Source organism: Poromitra crassiceps (genome assembly GCF_964638095.1).
Source record: "Poromitra crassiceps genome assembly, chromosome: 23".
In the NCBI taxonomy this organism is placed as follows: domain Eukaryota; kingdom Metazoa; phylum Chordata; class Actinopteri; order Beryciformes; family Melamphaidae; genus Poromitra; species Poromitra crassiceps.
Genome location: NC_139639.1, coordinates 22,027,104 through 22,052,313, shown reverse-complemented (window position 1 = coordinate 22,052,313; position 25,210 = coordinate 22,027,104). Strand labels below are relative to the sequence as shown.

Sequence of the window (25,210 nt, the reverse complement as noted above, 5' to 3'; positions counted from 1 at the left end):
CTACAAAACTTATAGTAACTGAAATAATGGTCAAGTTTAACTGGTCAGTTTGCTGGAACACTCAAGTACCCCTGGTGGTCCCCGGATCCCATGTTGAGAACCAGTAGCCTAGCTGTTATATTACCCAGAAACCATCAGCACTCATCGCACTGAACAAAATCTCATGATAAAATGACAGTTGAGTGTGTAGGAACCCTGCATCTCTAACTGATATTAAACTGTTAGTGTAACAGTGGCGACCCTCTCACTCAGTCGAAGTCTTTTCTCTCCTGTAAATGGCTTAGAATCCAGTGCACTGCTTCTGCATTTTAATACAGTTCTTTATATATATATTTATATGTATATATATCTTTACAATTTCAACAGCTAATTTCTTTGTATGATAAAAGAGACATCGAAATCATCTTAGTGGTTTTCCAACCACTGTTGGACGAACACAAAGCGCTGATGTTACTGAAGATGGAGGAGCTTGTTGGTGAGATTTAGATATGAAACACACTGAAGTTAGAACTGCTTTCCCACATCTCGGCTTTATACTGTATGTGTATTGACGGCTACGCTGGGTCCTGTAGTGTTAACAGTGTTGAGAATACTTCGTCAGCGTTTATTCCCATTGTCAATTCAAAGTTTATCAATAAAGCATTGGAACCTTTTGTCGTCTTTAGCGGACTTTCTCTCTGAGACAAAAGAGCGCTTGGACTTCAAAGTTAGCATGTAACGGTTACATGCTAACTTGCTTGTTACATTGTAACCACACCACGGCCAGCGCTGCTGATTTCACACAGCATCAGTCTAAAGAGTTGGCCAGCTGTGTGTGATGTCTCTTCAGTAATACTGTCTTCACTGCACCTCATAGTCCAACTGCTTTGCAGTTCTATCTGCAAAAGAAACCCTTGTGTGTGGATCTCTGCAGGCTACAGGGTTATCATGGAGAAACTGTTCTGCCTAGAAAACACTATGTACAAACCACAACAAATCAATGCATTTTGTCCATGTCATGAAATAAAGCATCTGGTGACTGACGGATAAAGCTTAAGAGGCGATACTGAAGTGGAGTTTTGTCCTTAATGAGTCGCTGCTGCAGGCACTGCGCACCGCGGTGCGAATCGACGGTTTCACCACACTGAGGCACTTTCTCTCTCCACATTCAATCATCTGTGTCTTTACGTTTTCAACGTCGGAGGAAATATGTGATGACTAGTCCAGAATTGTCGGTGGTGAACTTGCTTCTTCCTGGTCATCTAGAGCATCCGTGCTACACAGAGGCCTTTGCAGATATTACCCAGGGTTCAGTGCTTCTGCCCTCGGGACCCCTGGCTACCACAGTGGCATTGGAGTAATGGGGGATTGGGAAGGAACAGAGGAGCTAGATAACGCCATGCTGGGGTCAGACCTGGGTTAAAGAGGATGTGAAAACAATTCCTAGAGTTTATTTTAGCAGCCAGTAGGTGGGGTTCACCACATAGGATGCTGCAAATTTGTGCCACAAAGTTTCAACAAGCACGGGAAAATATAGCAAAGTCAATTTAGCAAACTTGGCTATGATTTGCAACTCACCTGACACAATTTGACCTGTCCTGACGCAGTGAACCCCACCCCATAAACAGGCTAAAACAAGCAGAGTTGTTTGTCGGGATGGTCTGACCCAGGTCTGGTTGGGGGCTGGGCGGGTGAAGACAGCACCTCGTCCCGTGAAGGAAAACCCAGGACCGGCAGACGTCCTCGGGCGGCCCCCCGGAGCAGAAGAGGCGGTCGATGCATAGGTGGACTTGAGGAATGCTACCCCCGCCTGGCACAGCACAGCTTTCAGGCTCTTTGAAGTGCAAACGGGTGAAGGGAGTTGGTGGAGAGGTGAAGAACCAGGGTGAGGGATGATAGGGAGGAGGTAAAAAAGAGGGCTGAGAGAGAGAGAGCAGTGGATGGATGGTTGGAAGTCTGTGGCCCCTAGGAGATTATCTCCAGGATGTAGAAGATGAGCTCCATCACCACGGGCCCCTCGCTGAGCTGGCACGCTCCTCCGTGGATGACGGGGATCAGAGAGCTGTCTAGGTCGCTGAGGTACTGCGGCGACAGCGGCTGGCCGTTACTCCCCGCCAGGTAGCCCACCTGCAGAGGACAGCCGGACAGAAGGCACAAGGGTCAGGCAGGACGCTCAGCTGGCCAGCGGCACCACGCCAGAAAGCATTTAGACGCACTGGGTTACAGGCAGGGTCACAAATGAACTCAATTCATATTCAACTGAGGAATTAGAACTGGAATAAACAATCTATAGAAAACAGAATTAGAACTGATGAGTGAACCTGATGACGCTACCCACGAAACGCGTTGTTCACTGAATAAATCTCAGCAAGTCAATTTAAATGTGCGGTGGTTATTCTCTTCAATTTAGAATTAGAACTGAATTGAAAGAGTGTCAAAAATAATCGATTATAAGATGCATCGCGATGCGGACGTGCACGATTCTGCATCGATTCACAAATGTCAAAAAATCTATTATGTTAAAAAAAAAAAAAAAAAAAAGTTTTAATAATCAAATAAAATATAATGGAAGTACATGCATTTGTTTATTTTAATTATGGATCATAATACAATGCAATTCCAAATGCACTTTTATTTTAAAAGTAGCCACACAGTGAGAAAAAATAAAGTGAGAAAAAATAAATCATGTATTGGGGAAAAAAAGTGATGCATCGATTTAAGATGCATCGAGATGCATCGATAATCGTTTTATAATCGAATTGTAGCCCTCTGAATCGTAATCGAATCGTGAGGCCAGTGAAGATTCACAGCCCTAGATGACATGTAGTGTTATATTACCAATACTAAATATAACCTAAACCAGTATTTTAAAAAGTCAAATGTGTTGTGGTTGATATGATAGATAAGGTTTTTAATTAAATGAAGCACATTACACTGCTGTTTTTAAAGTTTATGTTTTCAAAAATGGTCGAGATACAGTTGTAATATATATCGAGATAATTTGGGTCAAAATGATCATACGATCAAAGTTTCATATCGGCACAGACCTACCTCCAAATAATAGATTTCTGAGTAAGGACAATTTTTTTGGCCCAAAAGGTTGCCTCGGCAACGCTGCTTTGAAACACCTTGGCGCCCAAATAGATTTCTGAACCCTTCCCCCCTTTTGTTGCCTGTTTGGGGAAGTGTTGCCCTTCTACACCGCCCTAAAAATATCCCTGTGTATCATCGCCCTTATACATAAAAAATGAACATGAAATATTTAGATCAGGGTGACCTGGTGGCTCAGACACCATGCGTTTACGACTGCATGTATTTGTAGCCCCCCCCCCCCAAAAAAACAACAACAACAACAACAACAACACACTGCTCCATCTCTCTCTCCACTACCCTCCTGCCTCTACTCATTGTATTGTCATAAAAGATAATACAACGCTTTGCGAAAGGGTGGATTGCCTCAGTCTTGTGGTTCAAACCCTCGTCTCTGAAAACCACAAACACCACCACTGAAGTCGGATCGCGCTCCACCAGAAGCATCTCTCCTTTGCGTGTCTCTTGCTGAGGAGAAAAGCCTATCCCTTTTTCCAGTCTCCTTCAGACCGCCAGCTGTCCTACCTGGTCGGCGTCCAGTGTGACGCGCAGGCCCAGCTTGGCCATGCCATCCTCCTTCAGCAACTTGAGGTGCGGACACAGGGCCATGCAGAACGCCCTCGCCACCTTCTCCGTCAGACGGCTGTGGTCGGCCGGGTCGCTCAGGCCGCCGGGCTGGTCCTCGCTCTGGAGGAAGAACACCTGACAGAATCCAGGGAATAAGAAGGACTTCTTGAATATTTGATAACAGGAAAACATCCAACAACAAATGGCAAATTCTGTTTGCTGTGAAAGAACATGAAAAGAAATATGGTTTTAAAAGCTGCACTAATAAGGCAGTTTTGCACATTGGCAGTATCGAACTGCAGCGAGAGGTAACCGTTGGAATTTTGAGGGCTTCAATACCAAGAAATCATCTAACGTGACATCAGAAAACTATGCAATCTTTAGACCTAAATGTTGTGTTCTTATTGGCTGGTGTAGGCAGAGTTGATGACAAGAAATGTTAAATCTTTCCGCAACAGGTGCAGCCATCGTTGACGAGTCAAGCTTTCTCTGGAGAGAACTGGCCCACTACTTTTTACAATAAAGTTATTCAATACAATTCAAAATACTTTATATTGCTAGATAGGGTTCCTGAGTAAGGGACTAGGCAGAAATGGCGTATTGTATTAATTAGTCTTCTTTTGTTATGCTGTAATGTTTTAGTACTAGATAACCAGATTTTATTATGAAACTACAGTATGTGTGGTGCAATGTCTGTATATTTAATGTACTGTATGTCTAAGACCAAGGACCACAACGGAATTAAGTTTTTATCTACTTTTTGTGTTATCCTTGATGCCTTTTTGGAATTGCATGTACATTTAATGTATGGCATTTTTTTTAAACGGATCATCAAATAAAGAAAAAAAAAAAAAAATATTTATGTATTTTGCACTTAAATGTTTAGTAGATTTCCTGCCAGTGCCGGACACCAGAATTGAATTAGATCCCAATTAATCGGGTCGGGACGCCCTTCTGGCACCTGCATTTTCCCAAGGGGATTAGTAAAGTGCTATCGTATCTTCTCTTCTCAGTTGCTGTCCCACTTCATGATTGACAAGAGGTGTGTTTTAACATAAAGATCTAGCCTAGCGCAATTGTGAAGGCAGTGGTTCTTTTGTTTTTTGCTATCCAGTCAGTGAAATCGGTGTGCTGTACCTCCGTCCAGCGGATGACCTTGCCGTTGGCTTTGAACTCCGAGCCGTGGAAGATCTTGACGCTGGTGATGGACTCCATGGACTTCCCATCGATGGGACTGATCACACTGTGGAACAACACACAATACAACAGGGTTGATTAAAACAAAAAATATTACAGCGTTTACAAAGATTTATTTTAAGCATTTTATGTTTTATTGACAGAGATACTGTAGTGTGAGAGAAAGACAGGCTGGAGACACGGGCTGGATTCGAACCCGGGTCGCTGCGGGAAGGACTGAGCCTTACGCTCGCTGCTTGCTGAGCAACGGGATGCGCCATTTCAGCATTTACAAGTCAATGTAAAGCAGAAGAAAGTGAACAGGTAGGAAAGGTGATAGTACTCAGTGAATGACAGTGACATTCTGTTTCACTCTATGTATCATAATCAGCCTGGATCAGCCGTCCACAGTGGTTGGGAGAACTTCCCTCGACAGACAACTGCACTGGCTGTGTTTACTCTACTAACGTTAACGTTGCCGCTCGTTTCTTCGGGAGCCGTCATACCATTTGGCCAGCGGTGTCCCTGATTGGCCGGTTACGTTGTCAACTACGAGGCAGTTCTCTGGTTGTCCCGTGCACTTTGTAATTTCTGGAAAGCGCTGGAGGCCGGACTGCTCTGCAGAGCCAAACAGAATGATCTGGATGCTTTACCAGGCTAATTCCCTGAAGGGTGTACGCACACTCCAACATCCAGTGAAGTAAGTGTAAGAGTGTGTGTGTGTGTGTGTGTGTGTGTGTGTGTGTGTGTGTGTGTGTGTGTGTGTGTGTGTGTGTGTGTGTGTGTGTGTGTGTGTGTGTGTGTGTGTGTGTGTGTGTGTGTGTGTGCGTGCGTGTGTGTGTGTGTGTGTCTCTAACTCTCCTCCTTGTAAATACTCACCAGGCTGTTGCTGCCTATAAGAGTGTGTACTTCCTCAACTTGCCTGGTTAAATGAGCAGATATAGCAGCTGGTACGTCATTTATATTTAATGGCGAAAATCTCGTTTAAATGTGGTTAAAGTGCAGACAATATCAGACTGCTGTCAAATTGATTGTGTCGCTGTGTATCTGGAATCAAAGCGCATCTTTCTGCCGAGCTGTGGCTTTCCTCCAGAGGGACTCTCCGTCCGTGCATAATGTGTTTTCACAGCAGAGGGTAAATGTAGTGGCTGGGGAAACTATTACTCCCAAGTGCCTGTGACATAAATGCATCTCTTCCATCCCCCTTCCTTACGCCGCTGATGCCTCTTCACACCCTCCCTCACCCCTTGTTGAAGTTGTGCTCGTCCTCGGTCCACTGGATGTAGACGTGCTCCTGGTTGTCCTCCTGGTCGACCTTGCCGCAGGCGATGGTGAAGTCCTTCATGTCCCTCAGGGCTTGCCGTAGAGAATCCATGGTCTCAGCCGTGATCTGCACCATGACACCGTCTAGCAGGGAAGTGATCATGTGAAAATCTTTTTCATTAGGGGACGACGATATATAGAAATTCAATATATCGCAATGCAAAAATGTGACAATACATATCATGGGGTAGAAAAATAAATAAATAGCTAAATTTTATTCTGCTGTTGTAATCACAAATGAGACTGCTTGCCCATCACAATTTCATAAACTCTATCAAAATTGATATAGTACTAGAAACACTCATTTCTAGCACCGCGCTCCGTTCTGAGCGTGCGCAGTTGAGCAATTGTGCGCCGCGCACCCGCTCCACCTTACTGTGTTTTAGAGAAGTGAGATTACTTTGTAATGACAGAGAGTTGTGACTCAGAAATAAACATAATTCTGCATAGTCATACTTGTGGGTGTCACTGAACTTTTATGTGGTCGTTCTGAAGCCGTTTCAGACCATACCAGTGTTTAAAAGCAATATAAGCAGACTTGACTGTCTAATAAACTGCAGCAACTTTTTGTCAGCCAACATGTAAACTACAGTTCTCACCTTCCACAATGCTGGTTTTGGCCAAGTAGCCCGACGAGGCTTTCAAAGCACCACTGAACACAAAGAAGCAGGCTCCAGTAACTGGGGGGGGGGAAGCAAAGGTAATAATAACCATAACTTCAGTTCGACTCAACTCTATTCATGAACAACTGGGCTCAAATAATTCAGACAAATAGGCAATAATCAGGCAATAAAAACAGAGAGAGACAGAGCGAGATCAGTCAAATCAGTACTTGTGTTCATTTCCAGTGAATGCGAGTGTGTTGTCGTGCGTGGGTACCTTTGCGCGGCTGGTGGTGGATGCTGATGGCCTGGGTCTGGTAGTTTCCGTCGTCGTTCTGAACGCACACCAGGTGGGAGTCGGCCCGGTCGTTGAAACACGCGCCCATGGCCAGCACGTGCTCGTTGGACTTGTTCATGGCCTTCATTAGCTGCGAGGACAAATAGCATCCATGTTTAATTAAGCTGCCCTGTGGGTGTGTGGCGAGGAAAATGGGCTCAAGCAATGGCGGCCTGGTTAAGCCTAATTGCAGCGGGGCATGTGGGTCAAGTCCTCCAGTCAAATGGGATATGGCGCTCGGATGACAGATTGCAGAGAAACACATTGACACTCATGAATATCAATAGTTGAAAGATACCACATATTAATTCCGCTAACACCCGTCCCCCCCGCTTCTTTCAATCCGTCCTTCACAAATTACGAATAAAAGTGAAAATCTGGAGGGCTTTAACCGCTCGCTGTGCCGCGGGCTCGCCTGCAAGCTGTTGTGAAATGCTCCCCACTTCATATTACTGGGTTCCCATCTGTCACCGCATCAGCAGCCAAACGCTACAACCAATCAGCCAACCGGCGCCATTCTACCCACCATAGCTTACTTCTCAGCCAAACGGTGCTTCATGCGCCTAGTGTTCACGCCGGACAGACCTAGATATTCCATCACGTATCACCTACACAGGCTAAACGTGTCACCTACACAGGCTAAACGTGTCACCTACACAGGCTAAACGTGTCACCTACACAGGCTAAACGTGTCACCTACACAGGCTAAACGTGTCACCTACACAGGCTAAACGTGTCACCTACACAGGCTAAACGTGTCACCTACACAGGCTAAACGCGTATGCTTTGATGGTTAGGGAGCTTAAAGAGCACCTCCACTGGCGTCATCGCCCCAGTTAACCACTTCATTTTCTTTCTGCCTTGGAAAAATTCATTGTGCGAGGGTACCCCTCTTTTCTTTTCTTTTTTCTGGACTCCAGACATTGGCATCTCTGGAACTGTTATTGCCACTCCATTTCTTATTGGAATATCTACTGCATAATGAATTGCTTAACTCTGTACTGTACTGTCGTGTTTGCTATTGTTGTTGTTTATTCTTTCTCACCCCCTTCCCCCATGAATATTGTCTTGTTTTTCTTTATTTGGTGATCTGTGTGTTATGAATTATAAATTGTGAATACAATAAAAAAAAAAAAAGATTATCACCACCAGTCATGATCCCAGTCAAACTGGTCAATTGTGCGACATGTGAGGTAAGCTCTGCCTTGTTGGGCCTGGAAGAGGTTTGTTTTGCTTGTGAAGTGGCTGGAGAGAGAGTTCCAATGCGAGACGCTCACCTCGTTGTAGCGATTGCTGGGGATCTTGATGCAGGTCTTCTTCACCTCCATGTCCACTACCAGGCCTTTCACCACAGGCAGCGTGTACTGGTAGTTACGGAAGTCCTGGAGACAGAACGAGAGAAAACGGTCACAACAGGGTTTGTAAAAATAAAAATAAACAAGATTCTCGCCTATTCTTACAAAATTACTGATAGAATAAAATGAAAACAAATCAGGGACCGGGTACTTAACAGAAAATGGGTAACCTAAGTGATAAATAAACTTGCTTGACAAAATGATACCACTAGACAGACAGGATCCGCTCACTTATGGGAATATAAAATAATGAAATTCAGCTAGGTAATGAATACATTAATTTGTATACCAAGAAGGAGAAAACAGAGCTCTTACAGCTAGCAGATTCATGATGGTGTGACCGGTCTCTCCGAAGAGCGGTTTCCTGAATCGCACGCTGAACAGAGGGCACGGATAGACTGCAAAACACAATTATTATAATCAGTCATATATTTAGTTATTACCAGATATGTTGATACCTGATGAAGACCCGAAGGGGTCGAAACGTTGTGTGAGCCTTAAATAAAATTGTGGTCGCTGGAGCGTCAACAGTGTGCGGACTTCCTCTTCTTTCTATGGTGTGTGTGTGTGTGTGTGTGTGTGTGTGTGTGTGTGTGTGTGTGTGTGTGTGTGTGTGTGTGTGTGTGTGTGTGTGTGTGTGTGTGTGTGTGTGTGTGTGTGTGTGTGTGTGTGTGTGTGTGTGTGTGTGTGTGTGTGTGTGTGTGTGTGTGTGTGTGTGTGTGTGTGTGTGTGTGTGCACGTGCGTGCGATGCCTCAAAAGTTTAAAAAAGTTGTTTCCTTTTTTGGTTCACCCATGTCTTCTGAATACAAAACATACAAAAAATCTGATCTAAAAAAAGGCTATTTTTGATCTATTTTACTTCAAATACTTTTAATTTATGCTCTTTGTTGCTGCCACATTGTAATCCTCCTCGATGGTTTTGAGTTGAAATTTAGTTTCCGTCTGTCAACAGTGTCTTGGTTTGTTGTCTTTTTTGTTTTGTTTGTGAGACCTTTCTAACTAACTATAAAACAGACTGGAGGCTCCAATCAGTGGTTTTGGTGGAGCCTCCAGTAGGCGGACTTCCCTCTGTTTTATCTTCATCTCTTGACTACACAATCTCTATCGCCCCCTCTCTTCTTTCTATATTTTATTAATAATTTATACAAATGAACTCTACAAGGGACCCCACACAAACATCAAATACTGTGAACTGTGCCTACAGTGTTGGGCGGAAGGATCCTAATCCACAAGTGAATAATGCACCCGCTTTACACCAGAAACTAAAGCTACTTAGACGACTATTTTTAGACTTATCTCTGCAAACAGCTGGAAATAACATCTCACGACACACTCTCATTAACCTAAATAATCAGAGTTCACCAGGTATGCCAGCGCCGAGCCGAGACTCAACCTGTCAAGTCACTTCTCAGGGGGAGTGAGAGTGGGGAACTGTTCCGTTTTGTGTGGCAGATTAATTTCACGGTAATGTTAAGATTTTGTGTTTAAGATCCTCAAACGTTAAGCGGCTTTGTTCATGTATTCTATCCACGCGCGCTGGACGTATGTATGAGGCTTAGCAGAGCCAGGTGGCGCTCGGTACGGTCAGGTCTGGCTCTGAGAGGGGGGGATTTGGTAGAGAGGAGCCTCTCCCACAAAATCCCTCACAAGACTCCAAGGTTAATGTGAGAAATGTTGGAGAGCTGCGTATGAAGACTCAGACATACATGGTCTGCTAAGCTTTGTAAATCAAGCCGGATCTTTTCAGTCCTGCCAGACGTTCAACAGAAGGATATGCACTTCAAAGGTCCAGCAGCCCTGACACCTTTTTAAATAAATTCATATAGTGCTAAACAAGACAAGAGCAGAATTTCCCAAAATTTGACCTTTTCAATTCAACTGCGTAAGCCCTTTTGAAGGTAAAATCATGTCTTTGTTTAAAATTATAAGTATAAAATTAGATTACCGTAGATACTTTATTGTCGCGAAGGAAATTTGTCTTTGACACAGTGCCTGTTGCATAAAATACACATTTTCACAATTGCAGTTGCCCATCCATAAAACATCTACGTATGCAACATATATACATACATGTATTGTATGTATGAAGTAGTAGTGTAATCTCTTGTTTCTTTTACTGCTCTGCGAGGCGTTTTTGAAAAACTGCTATGTAATAAGCCTATTAATTTATTACTTCATTATATATTGACTATTTTATATGTAAACTCTTGTTTCTATATTGTGCTTTTAAGCCCTGTAAAGTTCTTTGGAAACTGCTTTTCAAAAGATGCTATGAATACAATTTCTTATTATTTATTGACTACTACTCTGTCATCTCTTGTTTCTACATGCGGTTTGTATTGGTGAATTCATTGATTGACAGAGCACCAAGCCCACTCGGCGTCTGCACTCACATCGGTACTCCGCCCCCAGCCGCAGCATGAGGCGGATGGGGAAGACCTTGGCCCAGGGCGTCTCCCACTTCTGGATGAGGATGGCGAAGAGGAAGGGCGCGTTGGGCAGCAGCAGCTCCTGCAGCGACTGGAAGGACGGGCTGATGTACAGGAAGCCACCGTGCTCCCTGCTGCCCAGGAAACTCTGCGTGAAGAACGAGTGGCTCAGGTGGCTCAGCACGTTGCCTTTTGGAGGGAAGAGAGAGAGAGGAGAGAGAGGGGGGGGAGAAAAGGAGGAGATTGGGAGAAACATTACAATGGGTTACGAATGGTGTAATGGAAAGGAGAGGATAAGGAAAGGAAAATGAACATGAAAGTGAGGAGCGAAGGCAGAAAGAGGAGAGAAAGTGGAGAGTTTTCATCCTCTGAAAAGGAGAAGGCGAGAGAAGGCTGAGGCTCTCAATATATTCCTTGGATTAGTCTGTGTGGATAAAGGGCCTTGCCTGAGTCTGTATAAAGTCCTACAAGAGTGGATAGAAACGCGTCTTCTCATCCTTTCGGTGACTAAACCTCTCTGACAGCCGCGCACGCTCGGCCTACAACCTCATACTACCCACACGGGGTTCACGTTACTAATTATCTCTGTCCAGATCACTGGCTTTATGTTGCACATAACACGATAACCCTAATGGCAAGGCCAAGCTTAGCGGTCGGGAGTTATGCGCTTCTTCCCGAGGCCTGAGTGACAGCGACCTAACCGGGAACGACAGAGACAATATGGCTCCCTTCCACAGCCGTCAATTTGCCACAGAGTGTGCGGTGAAGATGTAAAAAGACAAACGCCTGAGGGCAGCGAGCAGGCAAAGTCAGCCGATATTAGCGGTTTTCGCTCCGTAGAATACGGCGTTAAAACGCAGGACAAATGGTGGCGAAGTGATGAGCCTGGAGGCAAGCGACCCGACAGCAGGGCACACGTTTTTTCCAGAGGAGGTTAAGACACAGTTCAGCTGTGGTGGACGCTAACCTGGTTTCCAAATAGAGGACAAGATGCACCTGTCGTCTCCGCAGACTTAAAAGTAGAGCATTTTCCCCTTTAGGGTTAGCTCATTTTTAACTGGGCAGCACTTGACTGAGACAGACTGACTCACCTGTGGCCCTCCAGACTGAACTACTAATGAGCTGCCATTTCCCCCAAGAGGGGCCCATGGCGGAGGCGGTCTAATTTCCTAGTGGGGCTCCTGGTGGAGCTTGCTGTTCTCGTTCTTACCGGTGAGGGCCTCTTGGTAGAGCTGCACAAAGTGGGTGAAGACGTCCTTGGGGATGGTCTTCTCGTCAGGCAGACACTGGAGCAAAATGACCACCTCCGCCTGGCCCACGGCGTGCATGCCCTTAGTCGTCATGTACCAACACTTCCTGTTTACGTCTGTGGGATCAGGAAGGAGGTCAGAAAACGGGTTTGTCACATCAGACAGATATAGTTACCCAGGTGCATCAGAGCCACAATCATTTCATACAGTACTCCACATCTATGACATTCTAAAAATACAATACATTTATTTAACCATCTGAATTTTAGCTATGTTGACAAATGTTTTTGAAAGAAGTTGCCTTGTAGATGGACGTTTTTTTTGGGTACTTTAATAACCCATTTGTTACTCAAAACACAGATGTACTTCACTGCTATTTATACACCTTTCACAGCCTCAAAATGGATGTAAAACATGTGTTTAGTTTAGTCACATGTGTTGTCAACCCAATAGATCCATGTGTAATGAGTGGAGACAAACACAAGGCACTATGGTGCTCATATGTTTGTGCACAACTGTGATTGGTGGTTGCATGACCAGTTTAATCAGATGTTTTTTTTCCCCACACTAGCTGTCTAGTTGCTAGCTGCATCTTCACACACAAAAAAGGAAAGTGACTGACTCAGGACAATAGCAGCAAAAGGGTGACAGACGTAGGGTATAGTGTCGTTTGGAGTGTCTGTCATTATCTTGCGACCCCCAGGTAGAGAACCACTGCTTTTGAATGGTAGAAAGGAGCTAGCTGGGGAACTCACAGTTGACCAGCTTGACCATGGCCAGTAGGTTAGCGTTGAGCACGAAGACCAGCGGGTCTGGACCTCCCTCCTCCAGCTGCTGCATGAGCACGATCTCAGACGGCCTCTCCTCCACCGCGTAGTCTGCAGGAGACGAGTGTCAGAGCGTGACGAATCGGGGGGGAGGAGGTTTGGGGCATGGGGTGAAGATGGGAAGAGGGTCAGAGATGAGGTTAGAGCAGGAAGAGCAGGGGAAAATAAACGCCCCCGAGTTAGCAAACAGCTACACTCCTTCCCCCCTTTGTTTAGGCCCAAAACGTAGCCTTCACATGTGTAATTCCTCTCTCCGCCCCCTCTCCCCACATTTGGCAATGAGTGGCGGTGACATGAGCCGGGGTACAACAAAGCACATAAAACAGACCCGACAAATAGATACACGCACGCACGCCAGCCGAGCAATGAGGAAGGCAGCAGAATGGTGAGGATGAAGGCAAGCACCTGTGACGTGGCCTCCCGTACCTCCTTTGACTCCAGTGGAGATGAGCATGGGAGGGAGCCCGTCCTCCGGGATCAGGCTGAGGGAGCTGCCCACAGGGCTGCCCACCGGGGCGGCGGCAGGGGGCAGGGCCGCCTGGAGGGGATGAGGAGAGGCAGGGGTGGGTATGAGGAGAGGCAGATGGAGGTTATAACACACAGTGAGGTGTAATAACACAGCGACGGACAACATCCAAAGAGAGTTCTTTCCTGTGATCCTGGGGTTGACAGACATGTATATAAGTGCAAGGTGCAGCCAAGTGCCGTCGACAGCACCAATAGAGGGCCAAAGTGAACGCCACTTCCTGCCTTTCTCCCTGTACCAGCGTCAGAAAAAACGCAACGGTGGTGAACGGAGACAGACGTTACTTTTTCGATCCCGTTTGAATTGTGCCACGGGGTACACATGTTAAATCTGGTCAATTTAAAATATAACTATGCATGTCAAGAAAGTCACAGTTTGTCCTGAAACAGAAATGTAAGGTTTAGTTTACACATTATACGCCACACCATCAACAACAATGGACTGGCGGGAGAGACGTCACTTACGCGACTGGTTGTGCGTAGTCTGTCTGATTTATAACTTATAGTGCCACAGTTTTACCACAAACTGCGACTTTCTCGGCTTGCAGAGTTATCTCTTACATTGACAAACATGACGTGTGTACGCCCGTGGCACAATTCAAACAGGATCAAAAAGGTAGCGCTCCGTTCACCACCATTCATATTTTTCACACGTTGGTACAGGGAGAAAAGCAGGAAGTGACGTTCACTTTGGCTCTCTATAATCACAGAGAGTGGACTTGCGGGTGCCATGGCTTGTATACGGCTAAATAAAAAATGTGCACCCAGCAAGATCAAAAATGGGAAGCACATACTAAGGCTTCAAAAGTCGACTCTCGCAGAGCGCTTTGCCATTGATTTAAAGCCAGCACAAGAAGTGCCACCACCCTGCTGGCTTTAAATAAATGAGTCTTTTGTGTCCGGGTCCAATTTTTTTTATTTAGCTGCATTTAATCTTTTTGGAATGCATCACAACCTTATAATTGAAACAAACAAAGTGCCCGCGAGAAGTCTCTTTTCTTTCAAGGCTTGTAACTTAAGGAATGGCCAACACATACCTCAAACCCATACATACATATAAGAATTGAGAGAGAGAGAGAGAGAGAGAGAGAGAGAGAGAGAGAGAGAGAGAGAGAGAGAGAGAGAGAGAGAGAGAGAGAGAGAGAGAGAGAGAGAGAGAGAGAGAGAGAGAGAGAGAGAGAGAGAGAGAGAGAGAGAGAGAGAGTCGAGTTGGCTTAGCAACTAATACAGCACAGATAGCGGTGATTCATGGGAATTATCGGCAAGGCTCAGATTGCTTGTTTGAATTGCAGGGCTATTCAATTACAAATTCAATTGGGCCAGATTTTAAAAGGAATTGTTGATGGGCGGGACATTTTCAGCAGCCTTTTTGTTGTTGCTTTTGGTAATAACAACAAAAAGCAAATGAATGTAGTGGTTAAAAGAAAGAAAAAGGTCTCATCTCTGACCCAGGAACATCACAAAATGCAGAAACAGAATAAATAAGAAAAGATCTATCAATGCACAGAATAACAAGTGGCAACAGTAACCAATAACGCACTATCTCTACCAGTATCTCTGTCCCCCTCCACAGTCCACACACACACACACACACACACACACACACACACATTTGTCAAAAACTTTACTGAGTTTGGAGCTATTACACCCGCTTGCCAGCGAGCTAGCATCATCATATTTAGTTAGTCTAGATTCCGCCTATACCAGAAGCTCCCCTGTAGCTTAAAAACCGAGCTCGGGAGCGGCCGTCAAACATGGAACGTGGGCCACTCGGAGGTTGCCTCCGGGCCAGAAGTGGCCCGCGGGCCGCCAATTGGATGGGTCCGCATTATTGCATAACATGACAGTAATACAATTAATCGTTCCCAAGAGGTGGTGTAGCAGCCAGTTAAAACCTCTTACTGGCCTGGGATTGAGTTTGCTCATACTCTCAGCTTTCTCAATAAAAAAGAAATACTGGACATTTTATTTTAGATTCCCTTGTCATTGGAAGTAAATCTCAAAGTGCTAAAAGCGGAGAACAGTGAAAAAGTGCAGCAGCGATCAGCTAAATCTGTGTTTAATCACTCGCCGTTTGGCATGTAGCTCAAGAACACTTCACGAGGGGAAGCAGCCAGCTCGCTGCTGAGCAGAACCTTTGGCAGTGAAGTCAAACCATGCATTAGCCAGTTCACGCCAGCAGGACAGACTTTCACAGTGGCTGTCACGGCTCACGGGAACGCCTGACTTCATACTGAACTTTGGGACTGCAGACTGTCTGCCTAGCATCAGCAGCACGTCATCTGAATTTAAGGCAACAATCGGTCCTTTCAACAGGCCGTGAATCGGCATGAGTGTCCGGCACGACCGCGAAAACAACCAAACTCAATTTATTGTTCCGTCATCTGTCGCGAGGTAAACTTAAACTACTTATAGCCATTGGCTTACACAGAAACACTGCACTGTGCCTTCCAGTTTTGAGCATTTCAGTCTAGTGCCGTTACTAACTCCGATTAAGCCGACATAGAATGTTTCTTTTGAAGGCTGTTTACTACCTGTTCGCTGCCGTTTGTGACCCAGCCAGGAACTCACCAAGACTCCAAAACAAAAGAGTTCTTTATGACAACCTTCAACTAACTCAGTAGCAAATTTGCCCCCGAACAAGCGTAACCAAGAGCATTAGCTGTAGCTGAATGTTTTGTAGGTGAATCGGTGACCTTTTGGAGCCGAGCCTACCTCTGAGGATTCAGACGTGGAGGATTTGTTCGAATACGGGGAGACCGCCAGCGACCGGGAGGGGGCGGGGCTGGAGGCTGGAGGCTTGGGGGACTCCGCTGTCTCCCCATTGGGTAGGATCCCATCAGCGAACCACACCCTCCTCTGCTCCCGTGTGAGGGACCCTGCAGGTGAGAGGCATGCAAAGAATTAGACATTTTTCTTTTTCCTTGTTATTTCGTATCCACGCACACGCACACACACACAAAAACACAAACGCAACAAACACACACACACACACACAGAGAACTAACAGGCTAAAATCAAACACTGCTTCATACTTTAATGCAGTGAGGGCAGATTGTGGCTGTACATTTAAAAATGTGAAAACTACAGCGCTAAGAGGATTTCTTTGTGGTAAAGGTTGTACCGTCAGAGCCGGGCTGTTTGAGGACTCCCACAGGCACCATGACGGTGGGCGGGGGGGAGCTGAGCGCCCCAGACGCCTGGGCCTGCTGCAGCGGGGGGATGGTGGAGCAGTACTCCGCCGGGTTGTTGGGGTTCGGACTCTGGTTGGTTCCAGTGGCTGGGTTCTCCCACGATGGAGCTGGCAGAGACAGGGGTGACGTGATTAGAGAGACTGCCCTAGGTGTTTCTGTGTAAGAAGGTCACGGGTTGGATCCCCAGCGAGTGTCTATTAAGAGCCATTTTGAGGCCATTTACACCTGGCATTAACATGCGTTTTCTGCCATCAGATTGCAATCCGATTGTATTTTATCACTTGAAAGTACAGGTGTAAACACCCCCAAAACGCATTGAAGAAGGATTGCAATCTGATCGGCCAAACCACCTCCGGAGGTGGTCAGGGACGCATTATGACAACATTTAACACAAGTGTAAATGCAATGCGTCCTCTCAAAACGCATTCAGCAACTACCATACGGAAATACATAATCTTCGGAAGTCGGTGACGGCGCGCACACCCGCAATTCCCCGGCAGCACCGCACCGGTGTGTGCCCTCATCTCACCGCTGTGCCAGATGCGCACACACACAGGCAGCCTGTCACCATGGACCGGCTAAAAATTATCTATCTCTCTAAAATGAGGGGGAAAGGGTTCGAACCCTTTCCCCCTCATTTTCCTTTCATATAAAAGAGAAATTATGCTCTCAATTGTATAACATTGTAATTTAGGATGTTACCTGAACGCAACACAGGTGGTTACAGCCAATGACATGCACGGAAAACGTATGTAATATGTGTGTGTGTGTGTGTGTGTGTGTCTCGGACCCAGTGTCATTGTCAATAAACAGATAAAGAAATAGATGCAGTGCTGCGTGATCGGCCATCGTTTTGTCCAGGTGAAGGGGACGTTCACTGTGCATTTGAGCTTAACAATAACCTCTATTTCCCTGTGCATGTATGAAACAGGCATGCACACGTTCAGGGGGCGCGCGCGTGATGACGTTCGAGCTGGAGAGCAATCGGATTGCAATCTGTTCACCCAAAACGCATGTTAGTGCCAGGTGTAAATGGAATCTTTGTCCTGGTGAAGCGTACTGCGTAAATGATCATCAGTTGAAATAACTGAGATGGAAACAATGGATCCATTTTGAATAACTTGTAGCTGTGTCTTATGGGGCTTATTAGCAAAACATCGTTGTCCAATCAGACTGCTTGGCTGAAACTACCAGTTATAGAAACGTATTGAAATTGCTACATGTGCTCAGCATTGTTTTTAACTAAGGGGACAAATGAATACAATCACAGAAACAAGCACTATTATTTTATAATAATAACTTAATTTTCTTTTTCTGTCTCATTTGACTGATTATCATCTTTGATCCTCTTTTTTTTTATTGCAGAGAACATTACATTGCATGTACATGTATGAGGAATATGCTACACAAATACAGACTGAGGGATTGAATTTTCTATTCGTGAAGCTCCTCACCACTCATCAGAGCAGAATGACAGGTGACGCAGACACGGGCCTCCTTCCTGTCCATGTACATCAGCCTGCATTTTAGACTGCAACATGCCGCGCAGAACACCTGAACACACACACACACACACACACACACACACACACACACACACACACACACACACACACACACACACACACACACACACACACACACACACACACACACACACAGGATGAGCAAGCTAGTTATGCAAAACGAGCAATTTCCTCCAAATGGTTTTACGTACATTATAAACAATTACAAATGTAAATAATTGAAAACAAGTTGTGATTAAGTGTGCGGCAAACCTACAGTTTTTATGGGCATTGATTTCCTGTGTTTTGCCAGCACTGCAAAGAGCTGCAACTGTGCACACAGGGCACATTACGGTCATTATATTAACACCTCATTATATACCATTATCCTCCAACATCTATTTAGCAAATGATTGGACAGTAGATGGAGAATCTGTTTACTTCCAGTGACTCAGCATCATCAGCTTGTTTAGTGCTGGTCATGTTTTGAGCATCCCGCTGTGTCTATTGTTTGCTGGTGTCAGTATTATTGCAGTGCCAGCTCCTCCCTGCTCAAGTGGCAGCGGGCGTGTGTGTGTGTGTGTGTGTGTGCGCATGTGTTTGTGTGTGTGTGTTTGTTTACCACCAGGGGAAATTAAGCAGCAGTCCGGCCATTTTCCCAGTGCAGAGTCAGCTACCACGTCTCCGCTTTCAGGCACTGGCTGCACGGCTCTGCAGTGTGGCCGGCTACAGAGCTACCTGCACAGCCACTGAATCTGCTCACTAAGGCCTTACAAAGGATCTCATTCAAACTACTGCACAGAGTTGGACGATGCATGTATTGTCTACCAACATATGATAATGTCCACAGTGAAACATCACGATGGATGGTGGTTTTTTGTTTGGTCGTTCTTGTGACTGTGTGTGTGTGTGTGTGTGTGTGTGGGGGGGGGGGGGGGGGGTGACGGCTGTGTAGCGGCTTGAATATCATGTGACACAGCAGGTGAGACACTACACAGCCTAGCTTCGCTCATAATAATGGAGCTACTTTATAGAAACAAACATGTACACACACACATTGGGTTGAAAATAGCAAAGACCTCTCAGCACCGTGAATGTGCATTTGTTTGTTGCCCGGTGCGTCCCGGGTGTGTGAAGTTACTAGACGCCACCTCATGAAGCGACACTCAAGTTACTGGACTGTGCATGACCCACACATGACCTGCCCTCAGCTGCGCCGTGGAGGGAGGGAGGGAGGGAGAGAAAAAACTAAGCATGCGAATACTGATTTGGACGTCGAGGTCATTCACGGTGTAGAGAGCTCAGTGGTCGATGCCTGCCGGCCATCGGCAATGGGCGATAGCATCGTCCATCAGCCCAACCCTACTACTGCATTTAATTATTTCCCTCGTCCATTAAGTCCAACACAGCTTCTTTAAGCCACTGATGGAATATTAATTACGCTGACCTGTATTTTAAAATCTGCAATGCTTTCCTTCTCGTTATTCTTGTCTTCTTCTATTTTGTCTGTTTTGTATATGGTTTTTTAGGGAGTTTTAGGGTGTATTTTCCCTTTAAAATGGGCCACATAGCCCCACTGACCTTGCCGCAGGCCCTACAGTGGTGCCTCCTCTTGGTGAAGGTGAACTTGACATCACACTTCATACAGACAGGAGCCTGGGAGTCGGGCACCCACACGGGGGCAACCTCTCCCAGGGAGCTGGCAGCTTTCCTGGACAGCGCCCCCAGCTGGCCTGCCTGGAGGTCGTTGTCTGGACTCTCTGTGGGCATCAGGGACGGAGAGTCAACACTCTCTCCATTCACCCCGACCGCACCCTGCTCGGCCCCACTGACCGGCGGTTCTGAGGGTACGCCTGTCCGACACTGGCTGTCCAGGTTCTTGTTCTTGCCGACAGGGGACGGGCCGAGCTGGTTTTGGACCTGGCCCGAGAGAGGCCGTGGGATCTGGAGCTTGAGGCTGACCGGCTGCTTGGGCCGCGCCCCTCCATAGGGCACACTGACCGGCTGCAGCCGATTGTTGTTGAGTTTCGATTGGACGGTACCTGACCCCACAGCTGCCCCATCGCTAATCTCCTGCTTGCTCTCCTCCATCTCCTTCTCCTCAGTTACAGAGTCCTCTTTGGAGGGGACAGGACTGGGAGAAAAGCCATCCTCCTCCTCTTCTACCTCCGTATGCCTGTCATGGTTCCCTTCCCCCTGCTCCAGACCGTTAGGGAGGCTTCTCATCGCAGAGAGCTGGTCTATCTGTCCCTCTGGACCACCTCTCCTCTCCTTCCCCTCAATTAGGAGCCCATCAGCAGGCAAACCTTTCTCCTCTCCCTCACAACCACCCTGAACAACCCCTCCCCCATTCTGGAGACCTTCCCCCTGGTGTCCCTCAGGGTTTGCCTTGTGTCTTTCTTGACCAGAGTCCTGTGAAACAGCTGTAACGGCCTCCTCTTTGGCACTCTCCCTGCTTGGCAATGCTGCTTCCCAACTTGGATGACTCCCCTCAACTGGAGCCTCTTCCTGTCCAAATCCTTCCTCAAAAGTGAAGCGAGTGTGACTGACGTGGAGACCCCCACCCCCCATTGGGGAGTCTCTCCGCTCCTCATGGAGGTCTGAGGCACCAGGCTGGTTGTCTGGGGGAGGAACAGGAGAAGAGCTGCTCTCCTTGCTGAGCCCATTGTCTTCTGGGCTGGCGGGGTGGCCGTTCTCCACGGCGCTACAGGCCGACACGTGGGGCGGCGAGAGGTCGTCCGTGCCCACCAGTTTGCCGATGTTGGGCTGGGGGAGGGGCGGGCTGTGGACGTCCGACGGCCGCTCTTCCCCCCAGGATGGAGCCTCGGAACCGGGGAGCCGTTTCGGGTCGGCCCCCGGGGAGCCGCTGGAGGAGGAGTCTGCGAGGGTCTTGAAGGGCAGCGGACTATCCCGGGGGCTGAGGTCTGCGTGGGCCAGGGCGGGGTTCAGCGACAGCAGGTGGGCCGGCGGGGCCAGGATCTGGGTCCACTTGGCATCCGAGAGTGTGGGAGTGTCCGTCTCATCTGGGAGAGAAGAGGACAGGGAAACAGGGGATTATAGGGGATTCCCTGTGCCAAAGGTCTCAAAAGTACAGTCAAATGCTGGCTGCACTGCACCTACCACTTAAACAGATCTATATCTGGCATAAGAAACCTTTTATCCCAAGACATGGAAGAGAAAAGAAGAAGAAGCGGCTACCGGGTACGAGCAAAGAGATCATGAACCACAATAGCAAGACAGGAATCCTCAAATGAACTTCCTGAGGAGAACTAATAAAACGATACACACTCCCAGGTGATTGAAACGGCTAAAAATGGGAGGAAAGAAACCAGGGGATAAATTGAGAAATGAGGTTGGCATGGATTGGGAAATTAGTGTTTGGATGGACTGGGAAATTCTGAGAGAAAGTGGGCCAAACTGCTCCGTTCCCCCTGGGAGCCATCAGTCAACTTGACACATGAATGCTACAGTGGCATGTGAGCGGAAATTCTTCAAACTCATTATTTTACACACACACACACACACACACACACACACACACACACTCCAAAAAGACGTGCCAGCAAAGCAAAATAAGTGCATAGTTCCAACTGCACCGCTCTGCTACCTTCGTTGGAATTCATGCTAGGCTGTTTTAGTATGTGCTGTACACACACGCACACACACACGTGCGCGCATACACACACACACACACTTAATCTGCCAAGCTGGATCTCTGGCAGAGGACACAGATAATCACTCACAGCCAAAACACACACTGAGCGCACAGTCACATACTGTCTCTGTCTGTCTGTGTGCGTATCTGTGTGTGTTTGTGCTTATCAGCACGACTGGCATTTATTCCGGGGTCACCTCTGAAGAACCCAGGAAAGGAGCAATCTTTCCCCATATAATAAACAGACTGTTTATACTGGAGAGCTGGATAGTCCGCAATGTGCATTAATGCAATGTTTACTTTAAAAATCACCATAAAGAAACCCTGTGAGCCCGAATACACTTTCTTTCCCTACTGTAAGCATTATGTGTGAAGAAAAAAAACATACTTTCCACTCTTGACTCCTGCTTTGCACCAATTACACAGTCGCGCACGAGCCCAGGGGAAATGAGTAATCCAATTAAGTCCTATTCCCTCTCTGCCCACCCTCATTCACCACCTGCAAATATTAAGCCCCACCCTCATTCACCACCTGCAAATATTAAGCCCCACCCTCATTCACCACCTGCAAATATTAAGCCCCACCCTCATTCAGCACCTGCAAATATTAAGCCCCACCCTCAGTCAGCACCTGAGAATATTAAGCCCCACCCTCATTCAGCACCTGCAAATATTAAGCCCCACCCTCATTCAGCACCTGAGAATATTAAGCCCCACCCTCATTCAGCACCTGCAAATATTAAGCCCCACCCTCAGTCAGCACCTGAGAATATTAAGCCCCACCCTCATTCAGCACCTGCAAATATTAAGCCCCACCCTCAGTCAGCACCTGAAAATATTAAGCCCCACCCTCATTCAGCACCTGCAAATACTAAGCCCCACCCTCAGTCAGCACCTGCAAATATTAAGCTAATGACTCACTGGGCGGCAAATAGAGAGCCGCAGGAATGAGTCCAGAAAACATCGATGATAACACTTTTGGCGCGATGCTTCAAATGAGGTCTGTGGTTAACGCAAGCTTATTCAAACGCGAACCAGTGTTCAGCAGGATAAGCTTCACACATGAGGACCACTTTTTATGAGTTTTGAAGCTTTTACGTGCCGTTAAAAGGGCGGCTAGCTAGCAAACGGCTAAATGAGACTACACTGTTGAGTCGACGGGGATATTATACGTCAATAACGTCACCACTTCAAAGCACGAACACGGAAATTCTCTTTCCCTCACCTGGTTCAGCCCGGGGTACTCAGTGCACAGCAGCGCACACATCAACAACACTCCAGGTTGAATTTGGCTGTGGTGACGTGACGTGGAAGCCTATGCGACACTGTGTGTAGTTCTGAAATTCCTTAGCATGCGCTTTTTACTTCTAGGGCTCGCATTTACGCTTCAAAACTCATGAAAGTGGTCCTCACGTGTGAAGATTATCTCGCTGAACACAGGTTCTCGTTTGAATAAGCTTGCGTTGCCCACAGACCTTATTTGAAGCATTGCGCCAAAAACCCATTCAAAAATCCCATAGGCAGAAACAGTGAAGAACCCGGAAGTCTGGGACCTCCGCGTTCCGACTACAGAAATACGTCATCCCTGCGGGACTCTATTGTCTGACACCTGCCTTTTCAATGCCAATCACTTATTCACAGGTTACCTCACTTATTCACGGGTTACCTCACGGCATCCAGAGCCACAGCTTTGCTCAAATTTCAACCCTGTGGCTACGTCTTCTTTGCCCATCTCTGTCATTGTCTCGTCTCCATGCCTAGAAAACAAATTCCTGGCGTCAGCTGGCTTCTCACCTTCATTCTGCTCAAACTCGTCCAGCACCTTGTCCAGGTTGAAGGCCTCGGCCTGGAAGTAATTCTCCATGGGTCAGGAAGCTCCACCCTGCCGGCGGCCGAGTGAACCTGGAGGGTCAGCATCCAGACAAGCATGTCATCAATACCTGACCATTGACCAACTTGAACTTATACTGTTACATTCTATACTACAGTACAGTATATGGCGGAGATGGCTCTTGAAGGCTCTTGATGGCCTCATGTCACCCTCACCCAATAGGCATTTTCAAACCAGAGGAACTTTTTCATAGTTCTAAGAACAGTTGGAGGAACTCCCCCCTTTTTATTGTGTCCTCACCACAGGAACTGGGGACGATTCTTAGACCGGCGCTTTGAGGGACTTTTTTTTTAGCTCCTACTTCAGGGTAGGTACTCTCCCAGCACAAGCGGGAACCTTGAGTGACGTAAATGTACGGCCAAGGCGATAAGTATCATCACACTAACCTTATCTTGCTCTCTTTTTTAGCAAGCCAACGTTAACTAGCTAATTGACTGTTAGCCAAAGTAGTATCAATCCCCCGTGAACTCTCACTTGCTTTGCTGTGAAGCTACTAGGCTTATGACATCACTTCAATGCTCCTATGGTGGTGCGGATACAAACAGAAAAAAAGCCTTGAAGGTACTGTGTGTCGTTTTTGGGGAAGCTCCACAGTAGACAGTTCCTCTCAGGGAGTCCTCAGAACTGTTTGGTCCAAAAGCACCTAATGATTCATATTCAACTGCCCCATCTTCCTCCTCTACTCACTGTAATATCTTTGAAGGAAAAACGATCTCTTCTTACTCTCTCCTTAGTTCTTACTTCTCTTATTTTCTTTCCTAGCACTTTTCTCTTTCATTATCATTCTTGATTAGCTTAGTCCTTCACGCGGCCGACCCGGGTTCGAATCCGACCCGTGCTCCGTTGCAGCACGTCATCCCCGCTCTCTCTCCCCACCTTCCCTGTCTGCCCAGTGCCCACTGTCCTATCAATAAAGGCAAAATGGCAAAAAAAAGTATCTTCAAATAAAAAAATTAAACAAACCTCTGAATATCTCTGACTCTTGCATTACTTATTACCGATTGCTTGTAATGTTGGTGATCCAGGAATTTAAAGGGATAGTACGGATTTTTTGATGTGGGGTTAGATGTTGCTCCAGATTATTGCTCCAGATTATTCCGGTAACAACACAGAGGTATAAAGTCTTCTGCAGTAAGTTTTGTGGTAAACAGCAGCTAACAAAACAAGCTAATACAACAAGCTAACGCTAATGTAAAAGGTCCCTCCATGAACCAAAAACACAACCCCGACTGTAGTTTCCCCCCTACGTCGGTCACATTACTGCTGTTTGGCCAAACGGGCTTCACTAGATAAATATTTTTTTCTTTTTCTGTGTGGACTTTTTATTGGACTCTGTATTGTTGCAGGTTGTTTGCTGACGTCCGTTTACTGCATTAGCTACGTGTATTAGCCTGTGTCTCTTCTTCTTCGCTGGTGTATTTATTTACTGGCTGAAGCGCTGAGAGGCAGGCTCGGGAACACCAAACAAAACCAATATGAACTGCTTGTTAGCAGGAAGAGGCCT

At 46.6% G+C, this 25,210-nt stretch overlaps 1 protein-coding gene across 1 annotated transcript; it reads right to left on the bottom strand.

Annotated features, from left to right (window-relative positions):
- Window positions 1-1,634: 1,634 nt before the first annotated feature.
- zfyve9a (zinc finger, FYVE domain containing 9a) lies at window positions 1,635-23,679 on the bottom strand (the record flags this gene model as incomplete). Its single annotated transcript, XM_083658782.1, has 17 exons — window positions 1,635-2,106; window positions 3,595-3,771; window positions 4,774-4,879; window positions 6,057-6,219; window positions 6,735-6,815; window positions 7,015-7,165; window positions 8,352-8,456; window positions 8,745-8,827; window positions 10,824-11,048; window positions 12,070-12,225; window positions 12,865-12,987; window positions 13,342-13,474; window positions 16,177-16,340; window positions 16,586-16,762; window positions 18,110-18,209; window positions 19,742-21,183; window positions 23,610-23,679. 17 exons carry the CDS (start codon window positions 23,677-23,679, stop codon window positions 1,945-1,947), a joined length of 3,618 nt encoding a protein of 1,205 aa, XP_083514908.1. The 3' UTR covers window positions 1,635-1,944.
- Window positions 23,680-25,210: the final 1,531 nt, after the last annotated feature.